The sequence below is a fragment of the Capricornis sumatraensis genome, chromosome 3 (genome assembly GCF_032405125.1).
Source record: "Capricornis sumatraensis isolate serow.1 chromosome 3, serow.2, whole genome shotgun sequence".
Lineage (NCBI taxonomy): Eukaryota > Metazoa > Chordata > Mammalia > Artiodactyla > Bovidae > Capricornis > Capricornis sumatraensis.
The window spans coordinates 166,905,861-166,923,418 of NC_091071.1; the positions used below are offsets into that span (position 1 = coordinate 166,905,861).

The 17,558-nt window shown below is 37.3% G+C and overlaps 1 protein-coding gene across 9 annotated transcripts in view; it reads left to right on the plus strand.

Annotated features, from left to right (window-relative positions):
* Positions 1 to 17,558, plus strand: part of PUM1 (pumilio RNA binding family member 1) — a 124,356-nt gene that overhangs the window by 33,834 nt on the left and 72,964 nt on the right. For all 9 annotated transcript variants that reach the window (XM_068969001.1, XM_068969004.1, XM_068969007.1 and 6 more), the window contains exon 3: positions 1,787 to 1,855. In XM_068969001.1, coding sequence (XP_068825102.1) covers positions 1,787 to 1,855 — 69 coding nt within the window. The remainder of the gene's footprint in view (positions 1 to 1,786; positions 1,856 to 17,558) is intronic.

Consider the following 17,558-nt stretch of genomic DNA (forward strand, 5'->3'; position numbering starts at 1 on the left):
TCTTGGGAAACATAAATAGAATTCCAACATTCTTGGTTAAAACTATTTGTAGGTTTTTGGATTTTCGGGAAACTCCTAGCATCTAGTTAAAAGCATGTTTATAGATTCCATAGGAAGAGCTATTACTAATATAGAACTTTATACGTGTTTAAATTACATGCTTTGTAAATGTTAATTTGTCCTGAAGGTTCAAATTGATTTTATCTATTGTTTGTAGAGTTTATAGCTAAGATGCTGTCCTCATCTCCTCTCTTATTTTTACCACCTGAAGTTTAGGAGCTTATTCAGTGTGCTTACCTGAATAATGTAAATGGCTTGTATTGTGACCCTAGCTTCTGTTTCAAGGCCCTTTGAAACTGTTTACTACAGTAACAAGTCTTATCTCTATGTATCTTTGTTCTTACATGGCTTAAATTGAGCCTGTTTTGAATTTTATAAATTTACGTTTTTGACAAGCATCCCAAAGCTGTTACATCTTACTGACACAGTGTATCATTTGTAGCATTGAGTCTTGAAAATGTATAATTCAGAACAATGTGAATGTATTTTTATGTGCTGTCACCTTGGTAGAATTAGGATTATTGGGTGGTTTACAGGCAGCATACTAACAAAATTCTTAAATTGATCCCTCCAGCTTATTCCAGTTCATGTTCCATACTCTACTCTCTCGCTGCCTGGCTCTAGTTTGGCTCTTTGCATTCACCCAGTGCTAGACATTGTACACATACATTTGGAGGTAGTGATGATTAGATGAGGGGGTTTGGGAAAGTTCCACTTCAGGCAGTCAGCCATTTTTCTTAGATAGGCTGGAAAGCCTTCCTTTTTAATAAACGAGGGACTGTACTCTAGCCTTAGGAAAGGTGGCTTCTTGCTTATAAATGAGAGGTCCAGTAGACTGTTGGACAAGAAAGGGTTTTTGAATTATGACTGTTTTGTGTAATCTATTCCACACTTCATTCTTGCTCTTAAATATTACCTTCTAGTAGTGACTCGATGGACGTGAGTCGAAGTAAACTCCAGGAGTTGGTGATAGACAGGGAGGCCTGGCGTGCTGCGATTCATGGGGTCGCAAAGAGTCAGACACGACTGAGCGTCTGAACTGAACTGAACTGAATGACTTTGAAGATGAGTTAGTTGAAGTCTAGAAAGATTGTTATGATGTGGGTAGTACATTTAATTAGGTAAAGTTTGAAGGGATTCTTGTGATACTTGCTGTTTTTTCCTCCTGGTTTTGAGATTCTAGGCGCTCCCAGAGATCTTCCAATTTGGAGAAATGTCGAGGGCACTCAGTTATGTAGTCTGTAGTGCCTTTCCCTGATGTATGTCAAAGACACACTAGCTTGGATCAAATGAGTCCCCTAATTTGTATTTAACTGTTCACAGTTGTGGACAAGCACTGTGGTCTTTGGGCCGGTAGCAAGGTTTAGATCACATAATCATCTACATATATTATTGCCCTTCAACATGTTGATCTTTACTTACTAAGTTAAAATGTATGAACAATAGCTATCGTAATTCTCGTGTGATGCCATTTCCTTTTTCTTTTTCTGGATTCTGTGTTTTTCATGTTTGAAAGCAAGAGGGATTGGGAGGGGAGAAAGCGCAGGGGTCATTGCTGAACCTGATGGTTAAAGGTAAGTGAATGTTTAATCTTAGTCACTTGATTATTGTTATTTTCCTTGTCAATATGTGAAAGTAAACATCGAAAAGCTTTTCAGTTGTACTTAATGTGTATGTAAAATTCAAGGTGCTAATGTGAAACTTTTCCCTCTATTCTAAACATTAGGTACGTTCTATGGATGAACTGAATCATGATTTTCAAGCACTTGCTCTGGAGGGAAGAGCGATGGGAGAGGTAAGTAAATTGGTGTGTCAGAAATGTGGGTCTGTTTTTAAGGGAAGGTTGAAGCTGTCTCTCATCAAATGTGTCCGAATCTAGTCTCCAGAAGTATGTGCTTTGCTTTTCCTTGTTGCCATCCTCATGATAGGAGTGGGATATTGCAGAATTTTGCCAAAACAATCTCATTATAAGGAGAATGTTAACTTTAGCCTAATATGTTAAAAATAAAACCAAAATATAAGCACAAATTAATCAGTATTTGTCTTAACCAGTCAGTTGGAAATTATTGAGGTGTTAAAATTTTACAGAATAACTTAGTTTTATATGCATCAAATGTCCTTACCTTTGCTTCATTTTTCAGTCATTAGGTTCTTTTGCAGTGAAAGAGTTTTTAGAGTGGCTGCTAGTCAATATGTTGATAACCTATTTTTAGAGGATGTTGCAGCATTTGAGGATGTTGTTTGCAGTTCCATTGCGAAGAAGGAATTGAGTATTTTGGTAAATAATTCCAGAAGATTGAGGCCTGAGCTAGTCACCCATTACATAGATAGAATTTAGAAAAAAGGATTTTGGTTTGTGTGTAATGTTTAAAATTTGCAGAAAATAATATTTACTATCATCCGTTATATTGATAGTGAAGATTGCCATAATTCTAAAAGAGGAATATAGATCAAGGACAGCTGATTTCTGGTGCTTCTGTATGTTGACAATAAGTGTTTTAGTGATAGGCAGTTTTTTTCTGGAGAGTTTTTTCCTGGAGAGTTTCTGGAGAGTTTCCTTTTCCCCTGTTTTATTTTTTGTATATCTAATATTTAAAACCTCCCATGTCTATTTTAATGCTTTAAAGGAGGGAAAATAGGTATATGCTGGATTCTCTTTTATACCATTCATTAAATACATTTGTTATTAATGATTTAGCCAGTATTCTTTGATTCAGGCACTGTGCTAGGTTCTGAGGACTCAAAATTAAGATAATTTTCTTCCCTGGTTTATAACAAATATTCATCGACTACCGTTGTGACTGGGCATTAGTTAAAGTCTTGGTGCTTTGATCCTAAGAATCTTGCTGTCTTGGTTCTTCCGAGTCATCTTGTGGTCAAAGTCCTGTCATCTTGTGGCCTGTTTTTGTTTTTCCTCTAGAGTTTGCAGATTGGATTGGTAGGTGTTCTTATGTTTTCCGGTGCTTGCCTAATATTATTGAAACAGTGCACATTAATAAACCCTGTTTGGTTATTAAGTAAAAGATTTTCTCACTGTATTTCTGGAGCAGAATTTGAACAGAAAGTTAACAGATGTATCTGATACTAAGTATAAGTGGGGAAACTTGCATTTATCTGCTTCCCCATTCCTGTGATGGTAACCTGGTTCACTCTACCAAAAATCTAATCCCAGTCTTAAAATTAGTTACACAAAATAAAAATAATACCCTGTTACTGTTTGTAAGCAACACTTCAAAATCTCTAAAGACTTAACTTTAGTCAAAGAACAATGAACAAAAAGTGAATTTTATTTAAATTAACAACAAAAATATTTTTAAAAATCTTTTTTTTTCTTCTCAAAATGTCCCTTCCTCCCAAGGTCTCCAGACCATACCCTCCTTACTTTTGTTAGAAATGTCATTTTTTTGATGTTTGTATGTAATTCCTCAGACCTCTGTGTAGGCTTATGTAAATAACTAAACAAAATCTACATTCCAGCAGTAATGCAGTGTCACTCTTCTTTCTTCTTTCCTCGTTATTAACAAAGTAGTAATAACTAGTATTTGTTGGCCACCTATTAGGCAGATGTTACGAGGTTTGCATGCATTATCTCATCAATAGCTCAGGACAGTTCTTTTATTCAGATAAAGAAAAAGGCTGAGATGAATTAAATTGCTCAGGGTCATAAATCTAGAAAGTGATGGAGCTGAAACTCTGGCCTGGCTTCCTCTCCAAAGCATGAGAGTGAATAAAGCCAGTACTTAGAATTGATGGCAAAAATCTCATTTTAGAAACCTTTATAACAATAGATATTTGGGGGAGGATTTTTAAAAATGTCTAATATACTTCCCTCCCAAAATACGGATACTTAACTGAAGTTAGTGTTTGAAATCATAACCCAGGGTCCAGGCACAAAGGGAACAAACTAAGTATGGAGTGAAGTTTTTGAATTCGAGGAACTGTTTGTTTAGCTGGTTGAGCATGGAATGAATATACATGATGACGGGAAGTGTGCACTGTTTTTTTTGTGTGTGTGTGTGTGTGTGTGTGTGGTTCGTGTTCTGAGGAGGTTAGTGATCAGTACTGGCAAGACTAGTTTGTGATTACTTGAATGGAGGAGGTATAGGACTTGAGAAATATCCTATAGTTTAGTTAGGATTCATATAGGGGTAGGTTGGGAGAATGTTTTTGTAGAGATAAAAGGGAGATGGACACAAAAGAGAAAGGAAGAAAATAAGTTTTTGTAATAAAAAAGTTTCTAATTGGTTTAAAGTAATTGAATTTCCTTCTCTTTAAACAATAAAGCATCTCTGGGAGGGGATGTGTGTAAATGTAGTCTTTACCCACATAAACACTAAAATTTCAAGTAAATTGCCTAAGCCAAGCACAGTATTTTTTTGCTGCAGTTATTTTATTTGTATTTGTATGTGTCTGTATGCTTGTGTGAGAGTCCTCCTTAGGGCAAATAATACCTATGTTCAAGAATGTATGAATCTTTGGAATTCAGAGAATTGGCTTCTTTCAAAGTAATTGATTTCTGGTAAAGTTAGTGCTGCCTGGCCCTTGTTATTTTTTTTTTCCCTCATCAAAGCCAGTGTTCGATAGACTCCTAGAGTCACTTTGCTGTATTTAGAGTGGTTCTTAGAAATCTTGCTCAGAAGTGACTATTTAAAACTTTACCTTCAAACCTTGCTGGTTGTCTGAAATACGGCTGTTCATAGCTGAAGGACACGGTACGAATGCTTTACTTGCCTCCTGTTCTAAAAAGTACACATAAAAAGGAAGGAAAGAAAATCTGTTAGGCTTAGGGCTACAAATTATTTCCAGGTATTTCATCTACTATCCTTGTTAGCAGCCCCTTTCATTCAACTTTAAGTTCAGTTCTGAAAAGTTTAAAGGCATAGATTATTTCTGGTAGTTGAGTATTCAAGAGTGTGTCTTTGTAGTACTGAGGAAGGCTCATTGCCCTGATGTTTCTGGGCTCCTGATGTTTCTGGGCTCTGTTTCTCCCATGGTTATTTGGCTTATGATCTTGCATGACTTATTTACTCTGCATATAGGAGGACAGCATTATTACTCTTTATGTCCTGAAAGGGATGGATTTGCAGAGGTTAGTGGTTCTCATTTGAAAGTACTTCAAGTCTTTGACAGAAAAGACACTTTATCCTGAATGATTGGTTTTCTCCCTTTTGAAAACCAAAGAACCCTTTTCTTTTTAAGTTTCCTTAATGTTTTACATATTGTTTACTTGACAGTGTTCAGGGACATTAATAATAGTGATTATTTCTGGAATAAATGGAATGTATTTAGATATGTGGCCCTTCATCTTTGTTTTAGAAAACTGAAGCATAAAAAAACATACCCTTGGTAATAGACAAGTTTGTAAACAAGAGGAATGAAATCTGGAAAGTGCTTTTGTATGTGGAATGATAATGAATCCTACCACGTTTCCTGGAAGTAGAATAAGGTGAGATATACTTAAAACATAGATGTAGGTTCTCATTAGGCATTACTTAGGAATTGCCCGTAAATGTGAGAAAGCGGAATGGGTTGTAGAGTAAGGAGTTTGACAGTGATTTGAAGAGCTCTAAACCCAAGGAAAGGTAGAGCTTTGTGGGATGGCAGCTCACTGGACAAGAAGAACCCTTATATCACCACTTTCGGCCTTGCCTCAGACACTCATATTCTTTGGACTTTGCTCTTTTTCCATGGGTAAGACAGATACTGGACTAGATGGTTTTCCAGGACCCTTTTAAGTCTTAAGATCCTTGAAGTTTGTCCTCATTTCTATCTTTAAAAAGACAGAACATAGGAATAGTTTTGCTTTTTCTAGGATATGCCAGAGAGTATCCTAAAGATGTGTTTAGACTGTGATGTAGTGATTTGTAACTTTTCTTTGGGGTCTCTGACTCATTCACCATCTGCAGCTGCATAAGATACTTAAGTGTTTGTCCATCAGGGCTCACAGGGTGGTAATTCGGGAACTGGGACAGGTAGGAGCCTAATTTGGACACAAGGTCCACATCTTTCATCATGGCCTGATAGCTCACAGAATTGGGAGGCTTTGGGGTAGCTAAAAGTACTTTTATGATCCACAGCCCCAGAGGGGCTAACCTCACACTGTAAATTCCTTGCAGGTAGAGTCCCATAAAAGTAACTCAGTTGACTCTAAACTGGATTGAATTTTGGAAAGGAATATGTTGTCTGCTAGCAAGATCCTTTTTTGCAGCAGGGAGGGAAGAATAAATATAGCCTGTGGTGCCTTAATATAAAAATACCAACCCAGCAGTGTAACATACCTTTCCCCCACAAAACGCAGCTTTTAAGTATGCAGAGGAATGGTAAAAGGTTCCTAGTTCCGTTCACTTTGTATTAATACCATTTGATTGTTGGGCATTTTTGACATCTTGTTATTAAAATGAAATGGTTACTGTAGAGAAAACATAGCCAGGCAGGCCAAGTGACCTGAGGAAGTTAATACTATCTTGTATTCTGTTAATGATTGTGTAGAGGAGAAGTGACCTTTATATGAGTATTGTTTCGGAAGTTTCTGGGATCTCTTAATAGTTTTGGGATGAGGATTGGGCATTTTGAGAAAGAAGATTAAGAAGGTGTCTTCTAACCTTGTGAATGTGGGTGCATGTGACATTTGAAACCTAGTGCCCAGTCTGTCCTGTGACTTTGAGACATGTGTGGAACCCCACTCATTCCAGTGTCTTCCTTCTGTCCTGCACTGGGAGGAATGGGCAGACCTATCACTGTATGTGTTGAGCTGTCTTAGAATGTTTGAATACAGTAAAACATGCTCCTTTGAAGCAGGAGATAACTGATCCACATGTTGCTTAGTTTGTCTTCATTAAATTTCTCTTCTTTTACCCTCCTTTTTCTCAGTTTTTATTTTTTTCATCCACATCAGTATGTTTTATTTGAAAGCAAGCTAACTGCAGTAACACATTCAGACTTTTCAAGACACTTTGGCACTGATATCATTTCTTGTGTGAATCTTCCAACAAATTTTTGAGAGCTATTAGTACCATTTTTACATGAGGGAAGTGAGTTCTAAGGTCAAGTGACTCCAGCTAAGATCAGAAATATCAGAATGTGGATTGACTTCAAGTTATGTTTCATTAGGCTCAGAAATATTAATAGCTGCAATCTACATATACCATTTCTAGGTACTTTATTAATCACTTCATACACATTAACAGTTTTCACAGTGGTCCTACAGTATGATGACATCTGGACAAACATGGATTACAGAGGTTAACATGATCACAGGCCAGCTGTTTAAACCTAGCTTCTATTACTGTAGATCCTGAGCTTTCCTACTGTTACTTTGTGTGTCCAGAGCCTACCCAGTACTGAAAAATCCGGCTTTGCTTATCAGCTCTCCTATGAAAGGTTCTTGCTTTCACCAACCAGAAGCTACAGAGGAAATTCAAGTAGCAAGTCATTTGTTTATATCGTTTCTATGGCCCTAATTTATTTTATATATGTGATTTGTGTAAATATTTTCTGTTTTCCTTGCATATAAGTTTGTTGAGGGCAGAGACTTCAGCTAATAGGCACTTAGCTAACAGTGGCTGCCTAATATTGTGTTGAATGAATTGTTTACCAGTAAATGTTTTTTTCAAAGTATCAATTCCTCTTTATTTTCCCTTTTACTTCAGAAATTCCCCCAGGGAACCTCAGGAGACCTCAGTTCAATTCAGTAAATATTGATTGTATTCTGTATTCATATTACTTTTCCATCCTCTGGGGTGTGGGGTTCTGAAGAGGGGAAGGATGAGGAACAGATACAACTGAAAAGTATTTGTTCAATCTGTTCTGCAAATCTTTATATTTTCAAACTATTCAATAATTATTTTACCAGAGTACACAAGGTGAATAGCATATCAGCAATGCTGTTATCATCCAAGTTGAATCTTATATATAAAAGGCTTTTATTATAAGGGATCTTTTGTTTAATGTAGCTGTAAGCATAGGACACATTCTTTGGGCCATCTGCTGTGGCGTGGAAATACCCTCATTATACAACCAGACGTAATGGTGTTCAGAAAATTGGAATTGCTCTTGTTATATTTCTTGTTCAAACTTGTATTAAACTATGTTGTGTGTAATTCTTTCTTGTTTACTTTTATTTTGCTGATGAGGACCCAAAAGACGAAAATTAATTCATTGTCACTTAGTTGATTAATGGGTTCTGTGATCCTCATTTTAGCAAAATGTATAGAAGAAATAGTTTATTTTCTGTTACATGCTCATCTATGACATTTTCCACTCTAGGAACATATCAAAGAGGGAACTTGTCCATAACTGGCATACTGAGACATTTCTCTTGTCAATTTAATAGTTAAAATTAGCCCGAGGATGACTGGTTGTGTGATTCCCATCTTAGTTGTGGGTCCCAAACTGAGTGTTTGGTCCCATCTTGAGGAAGAGGACTCTATCCTGTTTTAATTGAGCTGTTTGCTTCCTGCTTGTGGAATACGAGGGGAATAGGTCATGAAGCAAACTAGATGTTTTCATGGTTTTATTCATGCACATTACAGATTTCCTAAGTGACCTGGAAGCTTATCTTTTGCGCGCTGGACTCCCAGGTACTATTGCAAGTAATCATTGATATAATTATTTAAAGTCTAGACCTAGTATAACTTTAATATGATTATGTTGTAGATCAAACCATGTAATTTATACTTAGATAAAAACAAATGACTTTATTAATAGGTAACTTAAAGGTGGCCAAGATAATAACGTTGTCGTTTCCTTACATGCTTTTCCTTATATTGTGCAGAAAAACCTGGTTCAATTCAGTTCAGTCGCTCAGCTGTGTCTGACTCTGTGACCCTATGCACTGCAGCACACCAGCTTCCCTGTCCAGCACTAACTCCCAAAACTTGCTCAGACTCATGTCCATCGAGTCAGTAATGCCATCCAACCATCTCATCCTCTGTCGTCCCCTTCTCCTCTTGCCCTCAGTCTTTCCCAGCATCAGGGTCTTTTCCAGTGAGTCAGTTCTTCACATCAGGTGGCCAAAGTATTGGAGCTTCAGCTTCAGCATCAGTCCTTCCAATGAATATTCAGGACGGATTTCCTTTAAGATTGATTTAGGTTTGATCTCCTTGCTGTCCAAGGGACCCCCAAGAGTCTTCTCTCACACCACAGTTCAAAAGCATCAATTCTTTGGCGCTCAGCTTTCTTTATGGTCCAACTCTTAACATCCATACATGACTAAGGAAAAACCATAGCTTTGATTAGACAGACCTTTGTTAGCAAAGTAATGTTTTTGTTTTTTAATATGCTGTCTAGGTTTGTCATAGCTTTTCTTCCAAGGAGCAAGCATCTTTAATTTCATGGCTGCAGTCACCATCTGCAGTGATTTTGGAGCCCAGGAGGATAAAGTCTCTCACTGTTTCCATTGTTTCCCCATGTATTTGCCATGAAGTGATGGGACCAGATTCCATGTTCTTCATTTTGTGAATGTTGTCTTAAGCCAGCCTTTTCACTCTCCTTTCAATTTCATCAAGATGCTCTTTAGTTTGTCTTTGCTTTCTGCCATAAGGGTGGTGTCGTCTGCATGTCTAAGGTTATTGATATTTCTTCCAGCTTGTGCTTCATCCAGCCCAGCATTTCGCATGATGTACTCTGCATATAAGTTAAATAAGCAGGGTGACAATATACAGCCTTGACATACTTCTTTCCCAATGTGGAACCAGTCTTTTATTCCATGTCTGGTTCTAACTGTAGCTTCTTGACTTGCATACAGATTTCTCAGGAGGCAGGTCAGGCGGTCTGGTATTCCCATCTCTTTCAGAATTTTCCAGTTTGTTGTGATCCACACAGTCAAAGGCTCTGTCATAGTCAATAAAGCAGAAGTAGATGTTTTTCTGGAACTCTCTTGCTTTTTCTGTGATCCAGCGGATGTTGGCAATTTGATCTGTGGTTTCTCTGCCTTTTCTAAATCCAGCTTGAATATCCGGAAGTTTTTGTTCACCTTGGGCATTTCTTCATTTTCTGATCATAATTTACTGTTTATGAAGTTAATCAGAGAAAAGAAGTTTCTTTTGGCTCTATTCCAGTAACTTGAAGTGGGACGGTATAAAGAAAACTTTATTTTCAGTAGCTTCAGGAAGGGATGTGCAGTGGAGAAAGAATTAGTGTGGAACTTTCCCCAGGTTAATTTACCACAAAATATTATGGAGCTAGAGGTACTAACAGTATCTCTGATTTTTTTTTTTTTTTTAAAGAGCATGCTTTATGAGAGCAGCCAATGTCTTTAGTGTGTTTAGTTTCAAGGATAAAGTTGTTAACAGTGGTTGTATTTTTTGTGTGGTAAAGAACATTGGGAAAGCTTTGTGCTTCCTTGAAGACTGTATTTTTTTTTCTTTGACCCAGCTGTGCGGTGTTCCCTGAGTCTTAACCCCTGGACAGCCAGGGAAGTCCCCAAGTACATTTTTAAGTTAACAGTTGTCCTCAGTTGAAGAACTGTTTGCAACTCATTCTATTTTGTGGTGGTCCTAAAATTTCAAAGCTACCAAATTCTTAATTATCTTTAGTTTAGTTCACTCGCAGTGAATCCTGAGGACAGCCTTAAAACTTTACACTTTGGAATTGTAGATTTAAACTTGTGACACCATATTCTTACATAGTTGGATCCTGTTGTCTTCTGGTCTTTGTGCTCAACTGACTCTGTGGAATAGGTTCCTGATTAAGACAACTTCAGTGGTAGACTGGCTTATTTATGTATACTTAGTGACTTCATTCTTGATCATCATAATGGGCTATGAATCTTCCATTTTGAAATTAAGTAATTTAAAATGCCTTGAAAGCTGAGCGAGGCATTTAAGCAGCAGTTTGTATTACCTTCCCTGCTCCCATTTCCACAGATCCCTTCTTTTATCATTTTATGGCTAGATTACTGAAGTCACCTTTTTGCTTGACTTCCCAGCATCTGTTTGCTTTCCCTCACTCCATTTAATAAAGGGATGTTAAGTTAATCTTTTAAAGTGAATTTTTATGATTTTATTTTCTGTTGCTGCCTGTTGGATTAGAGCCCAGCTCTTCAGTGCTCCACTAAGCCTCACTGGCAGCTAGCTCATTGTTCTTTTGTCCCCCTCTCCTTACTGCCCCTCTAGTTGGTGGCCAGGTTTCTTTTTTATTGGTGGGCACCAGGACAGAGAAGCCTGACGTCTATGATTCATAGGGTTGCACAGAGTCAGACACAGCTTAGCTATTGAACGACAGCAACTTGCCCCACTTGCTTTCAATTCTACCTTTGCTCTTCCGCTTTCTACTCCTCCCTCCTTTAAGGCGTTCCTTGACCATCCTGTGCCAGGTTCTTTCTTCATCTCTGTAGGTTGTGAGGTTTAACAGTCTGCATCACACTAGTTAGTGTGCTTACTTTGAAATGCTTTGTAACTGTATCACTTTGATTCCTGGTAGGTTTGTAATCTTTCCTTCAAGGCAAAGACTTTTTGTTATTTATTTTACTATTTTTGTTACTTCCAGTAGTGGCTTCTGTGGTTTGTGCATTTCAGTGTAAGTTCAAGTAATAGTTTACTTTTTGAAATCTGTAAGTACTTCAGATGCTAAACCTTTTATTTTTTTCAGGAGTCAGAAAAGCAGTACTGGTTTTCTAGATAGGAGAGAGAACATCAAATTACCACATATTGGCCAGGCCTAAGTGATTCGTGTAACTTCATCATTAGTTGTGGAAGTGTTATTAAAGGACATTAGATACAACTATTAGCAGTGCTTATTATGATAAGAGTTTAATAACCCCAGAAAAATATTTTTAAAAATCTGTTAATTTTATATACTGCAGTTATAATTATGCAAAAAAATTAAACTTTTTTTTCTTTTCTTAAAAGGAATATATTAGATTGGTTAAACAAAGATGTTTAGTTATGAGACCATTAATATGGAAATTTGTTTTCACTAGTAGTCATCTTGCCATATAGGCTAAAAATTTTAAGTAGGAATTGCTAGATGTCAGATTATGATCGGAGAAGGCAGTGGCACCCCCACTTCAGTACTCTTGCCTGGAAAATCCCATGGACAGAGGAGCATGGTAGGCTGCAGCCCATGGGGTCATGAAGAGTCCAACACGACTGAGCGACTTCCTTTTCATGCATTGGAGAAAGAAATGGCAACCGCTCTAGTGTTCTTGGCTGGAGAATCCCAGGGATGACGGAGCCTGGTGGGCTGCCATCTATGGGGTTGCACAGAGTCTGACACGACTGAAGTGAATTAACAGCAGCAGATTATGATGCTGCCTTGTAGTGAAATGTGGGAAAAAGTTATAGCAAACATTGATTTTTTTCAATAATTTTTAATGACTTGAATAAAATGAAACTGCAAAAATGTTTATAAACATTAAAAAATAATCTTTGCATAGAAGTATTGAGTAACTGATGGCAGAACACTTCCTTAATTAGTATATATATAAGTGAGAAGTGAGAATTTAGAGGATCATATTCCTTAAACTCGAAAGCAAAACCACCATATTCTTTGGTTTTTTTAAACCAAAGATTAAGCCTGTGATTAACCATTGAACATTTTCAACTTTCTGTATTTAAGCTACAGTTTTCAAAGTGGACTGGAAGTTACTGTCTGCTTGCTTAAAAATATTTGAAGCATGTGGTCTGAGCTTTCTTAAAATTCCCTCTAACTTTGGTCACATTGAAATTATGTTGTAGCGAAATGTATCTGCTAAGAGAAAATGCCTTATTTATTTGTAGTGAATTCTGTACCACTATCTCAGTTTTTATTAAAAATCAGTTCTAAATCATAATAAAAATGTATATTATAACAAGTCATCCATAATCCCACTACATCAACAAACATCTATTTCAGCTTTTATTTTTCTTTCCAATCTTGATCCAAAAGGGAAGGGTCCATGAAGAGAAGCAATCTTTACATGTATGATTTTGTATTTTGCTTTTAAAATTTAAAGTTATTTTATAAATACTACATACAGTCATGATAGCTATTTTGGGTGAGCGTACATTACATTGTTGTATACAGCTGTACCTTATTGAACATTTAATTTGCTCCCAGCTGTTTTGCTTTTATTCTTTGAATGTGAAGCTTCCCCACACCCCTTTGAATTATTTAGTGTTGATAAACTCAGGAATGAACATGACTTTTTTTTAACCTAGCTTTTAAATTTTTAATTATTTAAAAAAATTTTATTGAAGTGTAGTTGATTTACAGTGTTGTGTGTTAATTTCTGCTGAACAGCAAACTGGTTCAGTCTCACATGTACCCATACTCTTTTTCGTGTTCTTTTCCATTATGGTTTATCACAGGATATTGAATATAGTTCCCTGTGCTATACAGTAGGACCTTGTTGTTTATCCATCCTATGTGTGTAACAGTTTGCATCTGCTGATCCCAAACTCCCAACCCTTTACTTTCCCACCTTCGCCTCAATTCTTGGCAACCACACAGCTGTTCTCTGTATCAGTAAGTCTGTAGTTTGATAGATATGTTCATTTTTACCGTATTTAGATTCCACATATAAATGATAACATATATGGTATTTATCGTTCTTTTTCTGACTTCATTTAGTATGGTTATCTCGAGGCCCATCTATTTTGCTGCAGGTAGTATGATTTTACTCTTTTCATTGAATGTATATATCACAGCTTCTTTATGGACATTTAGGTTGTTTCCATGACTTGGCTGTTTCCATGATAGTGGTGCTTATGAACATAGGGGTGCATGTGTCTTTTTGGATTATGCCCCGTTTTGTTTGGATATATGCCCAGGAGTGGAATTGCTGGGTCATATGACAACTCTAGTTTTTAAAGAAAGCTTCATATTGTTTTCCATAGTGGCTGCATCAATTTACATTTCCACCAACAATGTAGGAGATGAACATGACTCCTAATGTACAATCCTTTCCAAAAGAATTGTCCTAACAGTGAATGGATATATGTACAAGGCTTTTTCTTTATGCCTTGTAAAGGATATTGCTTTATTCTTTTATATGTAAGCCGTTTTGTGTTAAAACTTCAGTAATAAGGCTTTATGTGTATAATAGAAAGTGTTATGAACTATCTCACTGCATTTCCCAACAACCCTCTGTGGTATGAAGGGCCAGGAAACCCCGTAGGGCATTAATATTTTTGAGAATGGTTTTCTGAAAATTACACAGTTATCACAGTCAGAGCTATTGGTTTACCAATAGTAGTACTTTACTGCCGTTAGTGCGGAGTGGCCCTTTCTCTGAGTTGATGTCAAATTCTTTTAATGTAATGAGGATATTTACCAAGAGATTAAAAATTTTGGAGGGGGCTATATCTTACCAGCTAGTTAAAATGTCAGGTATTTGATTCCTGTATTGGCCACATTCCAGTGAAACTAAGCTCATGTGGGAAGTTTGCATTGCCACATGAGATGATCAAACCTGGTCATGCCTTTGGGGCTGTAGCATCCCTGTACTCTTTAAGAAGCCAAATTTTTGCTTTGAGAGATAGCTCTGTGTACCTTATGTTGAGTGTGTAAGTAGTTACCTATTTTATTCCTCTTGAGTACAGCATACTTAATGGAGTTTCTATCTGTTCAGGTATTAGTGGTGGTATGGTCAAACACATCCAGTCCTTAATAATCAGCTTGCCTCTTAGTTTCTGCAAAGCTGTGATCATGGTTCTTCTCGCAGTGTTTTTGTTAGGGCTCTTAATTTTACGGGATTTACACTGAAGTGGGCTGGGTGATGTGCTCACTTTTGTGAGTTGTATACACAGGAGTATCTCACTGGCTTTGCCATTAGTAGTGTGAAGTCTCTTGGTTTCTATTTTGTTATTAAATAATATTAACAGATAACTCTGACTGGTTACTCTTGAGTTTTGCGTTGTTACATGCTATAACATTCAGTGCTTGTAACAGTTCATTTTATCAGTGAGAAAACTGAGACCTAGATGAGTAAATTCAACACAGTTGGAACATGAAGACAGTTTTATTTGTCTGGTTTTAAAAATGATTTCAGAGTAGTTGTGTGTGCTTTACCCACGATATTACTTCTTAAAATAAGAAGCCTGAAGGTTTTTGATGTTCTTAGCCTTTTAGAACACTTGTTTAAAGGGGTGTTGGTAGGGGTTAATGTGATGGTCGATTGTGCAAGTGTAGCTTTGTGTGTTGTCTTTTTTTTTTTTTTTAAGTGTTTCCAAACAAAATTTATAGAGGTTTCCCAAGTAGCTGACATTGCTTATAAACCAGTGGTGCTTGGTTTCTACTTTCTTCTTGAGGAGCTTCATGGATAAGCTTACTTGATTTCTTTACTCTTCTTAAGTCTTTTCTTTTACAAACCTGTAGTTCAAGCTGGTATTAAATAGTGTATGTGTTTTTCTTCTTAAGACTGAAGAACAGATACTGTTGGAGGGGCAGTTAGGAATCCCACGTAATGGGACTGTACAGGGAAGAGTACAAGGCCTGTTGCCTTGCTGTTGTCAGATGGTAGGGCCTCCCAAGCCCTGGTTCTCAATTTGTATGTCTTAAAGGGGATGTACTAATTTAGAGCTGATTGGATTATAGAACTGACCTGTACTAACTAGAACTGCAAGAGATGAGTGTATGAAAACGAAAATGCTGTTTACTAATTTATAAAGAGAGAGAGCAGTTCTCATTGGATCAGCATGTTTGGCTGTAGGCGGAAAGAAAGTTCTCTTAAGAAGTTTGCTTGGTAAGCAGAGTCTGAGCCAGGGAACTTGGATGTTTTTAGTGGCTACTGTACCCACACTGCTGTCTAGTCTGATGCGGTAATTGCTTTTATAAGGACAGACTTGTCTGTGCATCCTATTGGCTCTCCCTAAACTTGGGTACTGGACAATACTGCCTTCTTCATCTGACTCCCTGGCTCTCCTTTTCTTTTGTTGGACCAATTCCCAATTCCCTTATCTTCCTTTAGAATTGTCAAATCTTTTAATCCTCTTACTGCTTAATCTTTCTTTAAATTGAATTCTGTAAACTTCTGCTGTGATCTGTTCTTTGTTCCTGTCAGAGAGCAATCTTTATTTTCAAGTTCTTGATGGGGTAAGCAGTAACCATCTTTTTCATAAACTATTTGCATTTGAATGTTTGGTGATTGAATTTAGGTGTGGCTTATGTGAAGTTTTAATGGACAGGAATTAATGGATATAAATCTGAGCAAACTGGGAGATAGTGGAGGACAGCCTGGCATGCTTCAATCCATGTGGTCTCAAAGGATACAACTTAGTGACTGAATAATGGCAGCAAGAAGGGAAGGTCTGCAGGTTGGTGAACCTGGATGCTTTAGCCTGTGCTATGGATGATGTTGGGGATTCCCTGGTGGCTCAGACGGCGTCTGCCTGCAATGCGGAAGACCCGGGTTTGATCCCTGGGTCCGGAAGATCCCCTGGAGAAGGAAATGGCAACCCACTCCAGTACTCTTGCCTAGAAAATTCCTTGGATGGAGGAGCCTGGTGGGCAGCAGTCCATGGGGTCGCAAAGAGTCGGTCACGACTGAGCGACTTCACTTACTTATGGATGATGTTAATCTTTAAAGGGCTTGGATCTTAATTTGAAATAATTGGATACTCATTATCACTTTGTTTTATATTCAGTAGATTACAGCTCCTTTTAGTATGATCAGGTTCAAACAGTATCTTAGATGACTCCTGGTTTTGTGATTGCTACTAATTCTCAGTAAGCTTAACGTATCTAAATCCATTTAATTTTGCAGAATTTAAGAAAACCAGTAATTTTTTCTTTTTATTACAGAAGGGCTATAAGACAAGTGAAACAGATGAAATTTTTTCAAAATTAACAAATATTAGAAGTAGAACAAGACTTGCTTCTTGAAAACAAAATCTTAAAGATATTTTAAATGTAAGAAAACCCTAGTGTATATTCACGGCTATATTAGTTATCTATTGCTGCTTACTAAATTACCCCAAAATTTAGTGGCTCAAAACAGGATCCCAGTCATGACTTTGCAAGATTCTCTATTTCAGGGTCCCTGACAAGCTGCAGTCAAGATTTCAGCCCCAGCTGGGGCTACAGTCATCTCAAAGTCCCAACTGGGGAAGGAACTGCTTCCAGGCTCACTCACGTGATTGATATTAGGATCAAGTTTCTTGTAGATTGTTAGACTGAGGACCTCGGTCCCTAACAAATTGATGTCCAGTGACCTCTCTTGGTTCCTTGCCATATGTGTCTCTCTATTGGGCAGCTCACAATATAGCAGCTAGTTTTGTTAAAACTAGGGTGAGAGAGGAGCAGAAACAAGATAGAAGTCAGTTCTTAAGTCTTGAAAGCAACACTCCAGTCATTTTTGCTTTGTATGTTGCTTAGGAGCAAGTCACTAGATTCAGCCCACAGTCAAAGGAAGAGGGGGAGTTACATGAGGGATTGATTACCTAGAGGCAGAGACTTTAGGAGAATTGACTTGTTATTGCCTTCCTCTGCTGCTTTCTTTTTCTTTATCTCTTACAGACTTTCCTTTTCATTCCCTGCCATTTTTATTAGTAATAAGTTAATTGATCTTCTTGGCTACT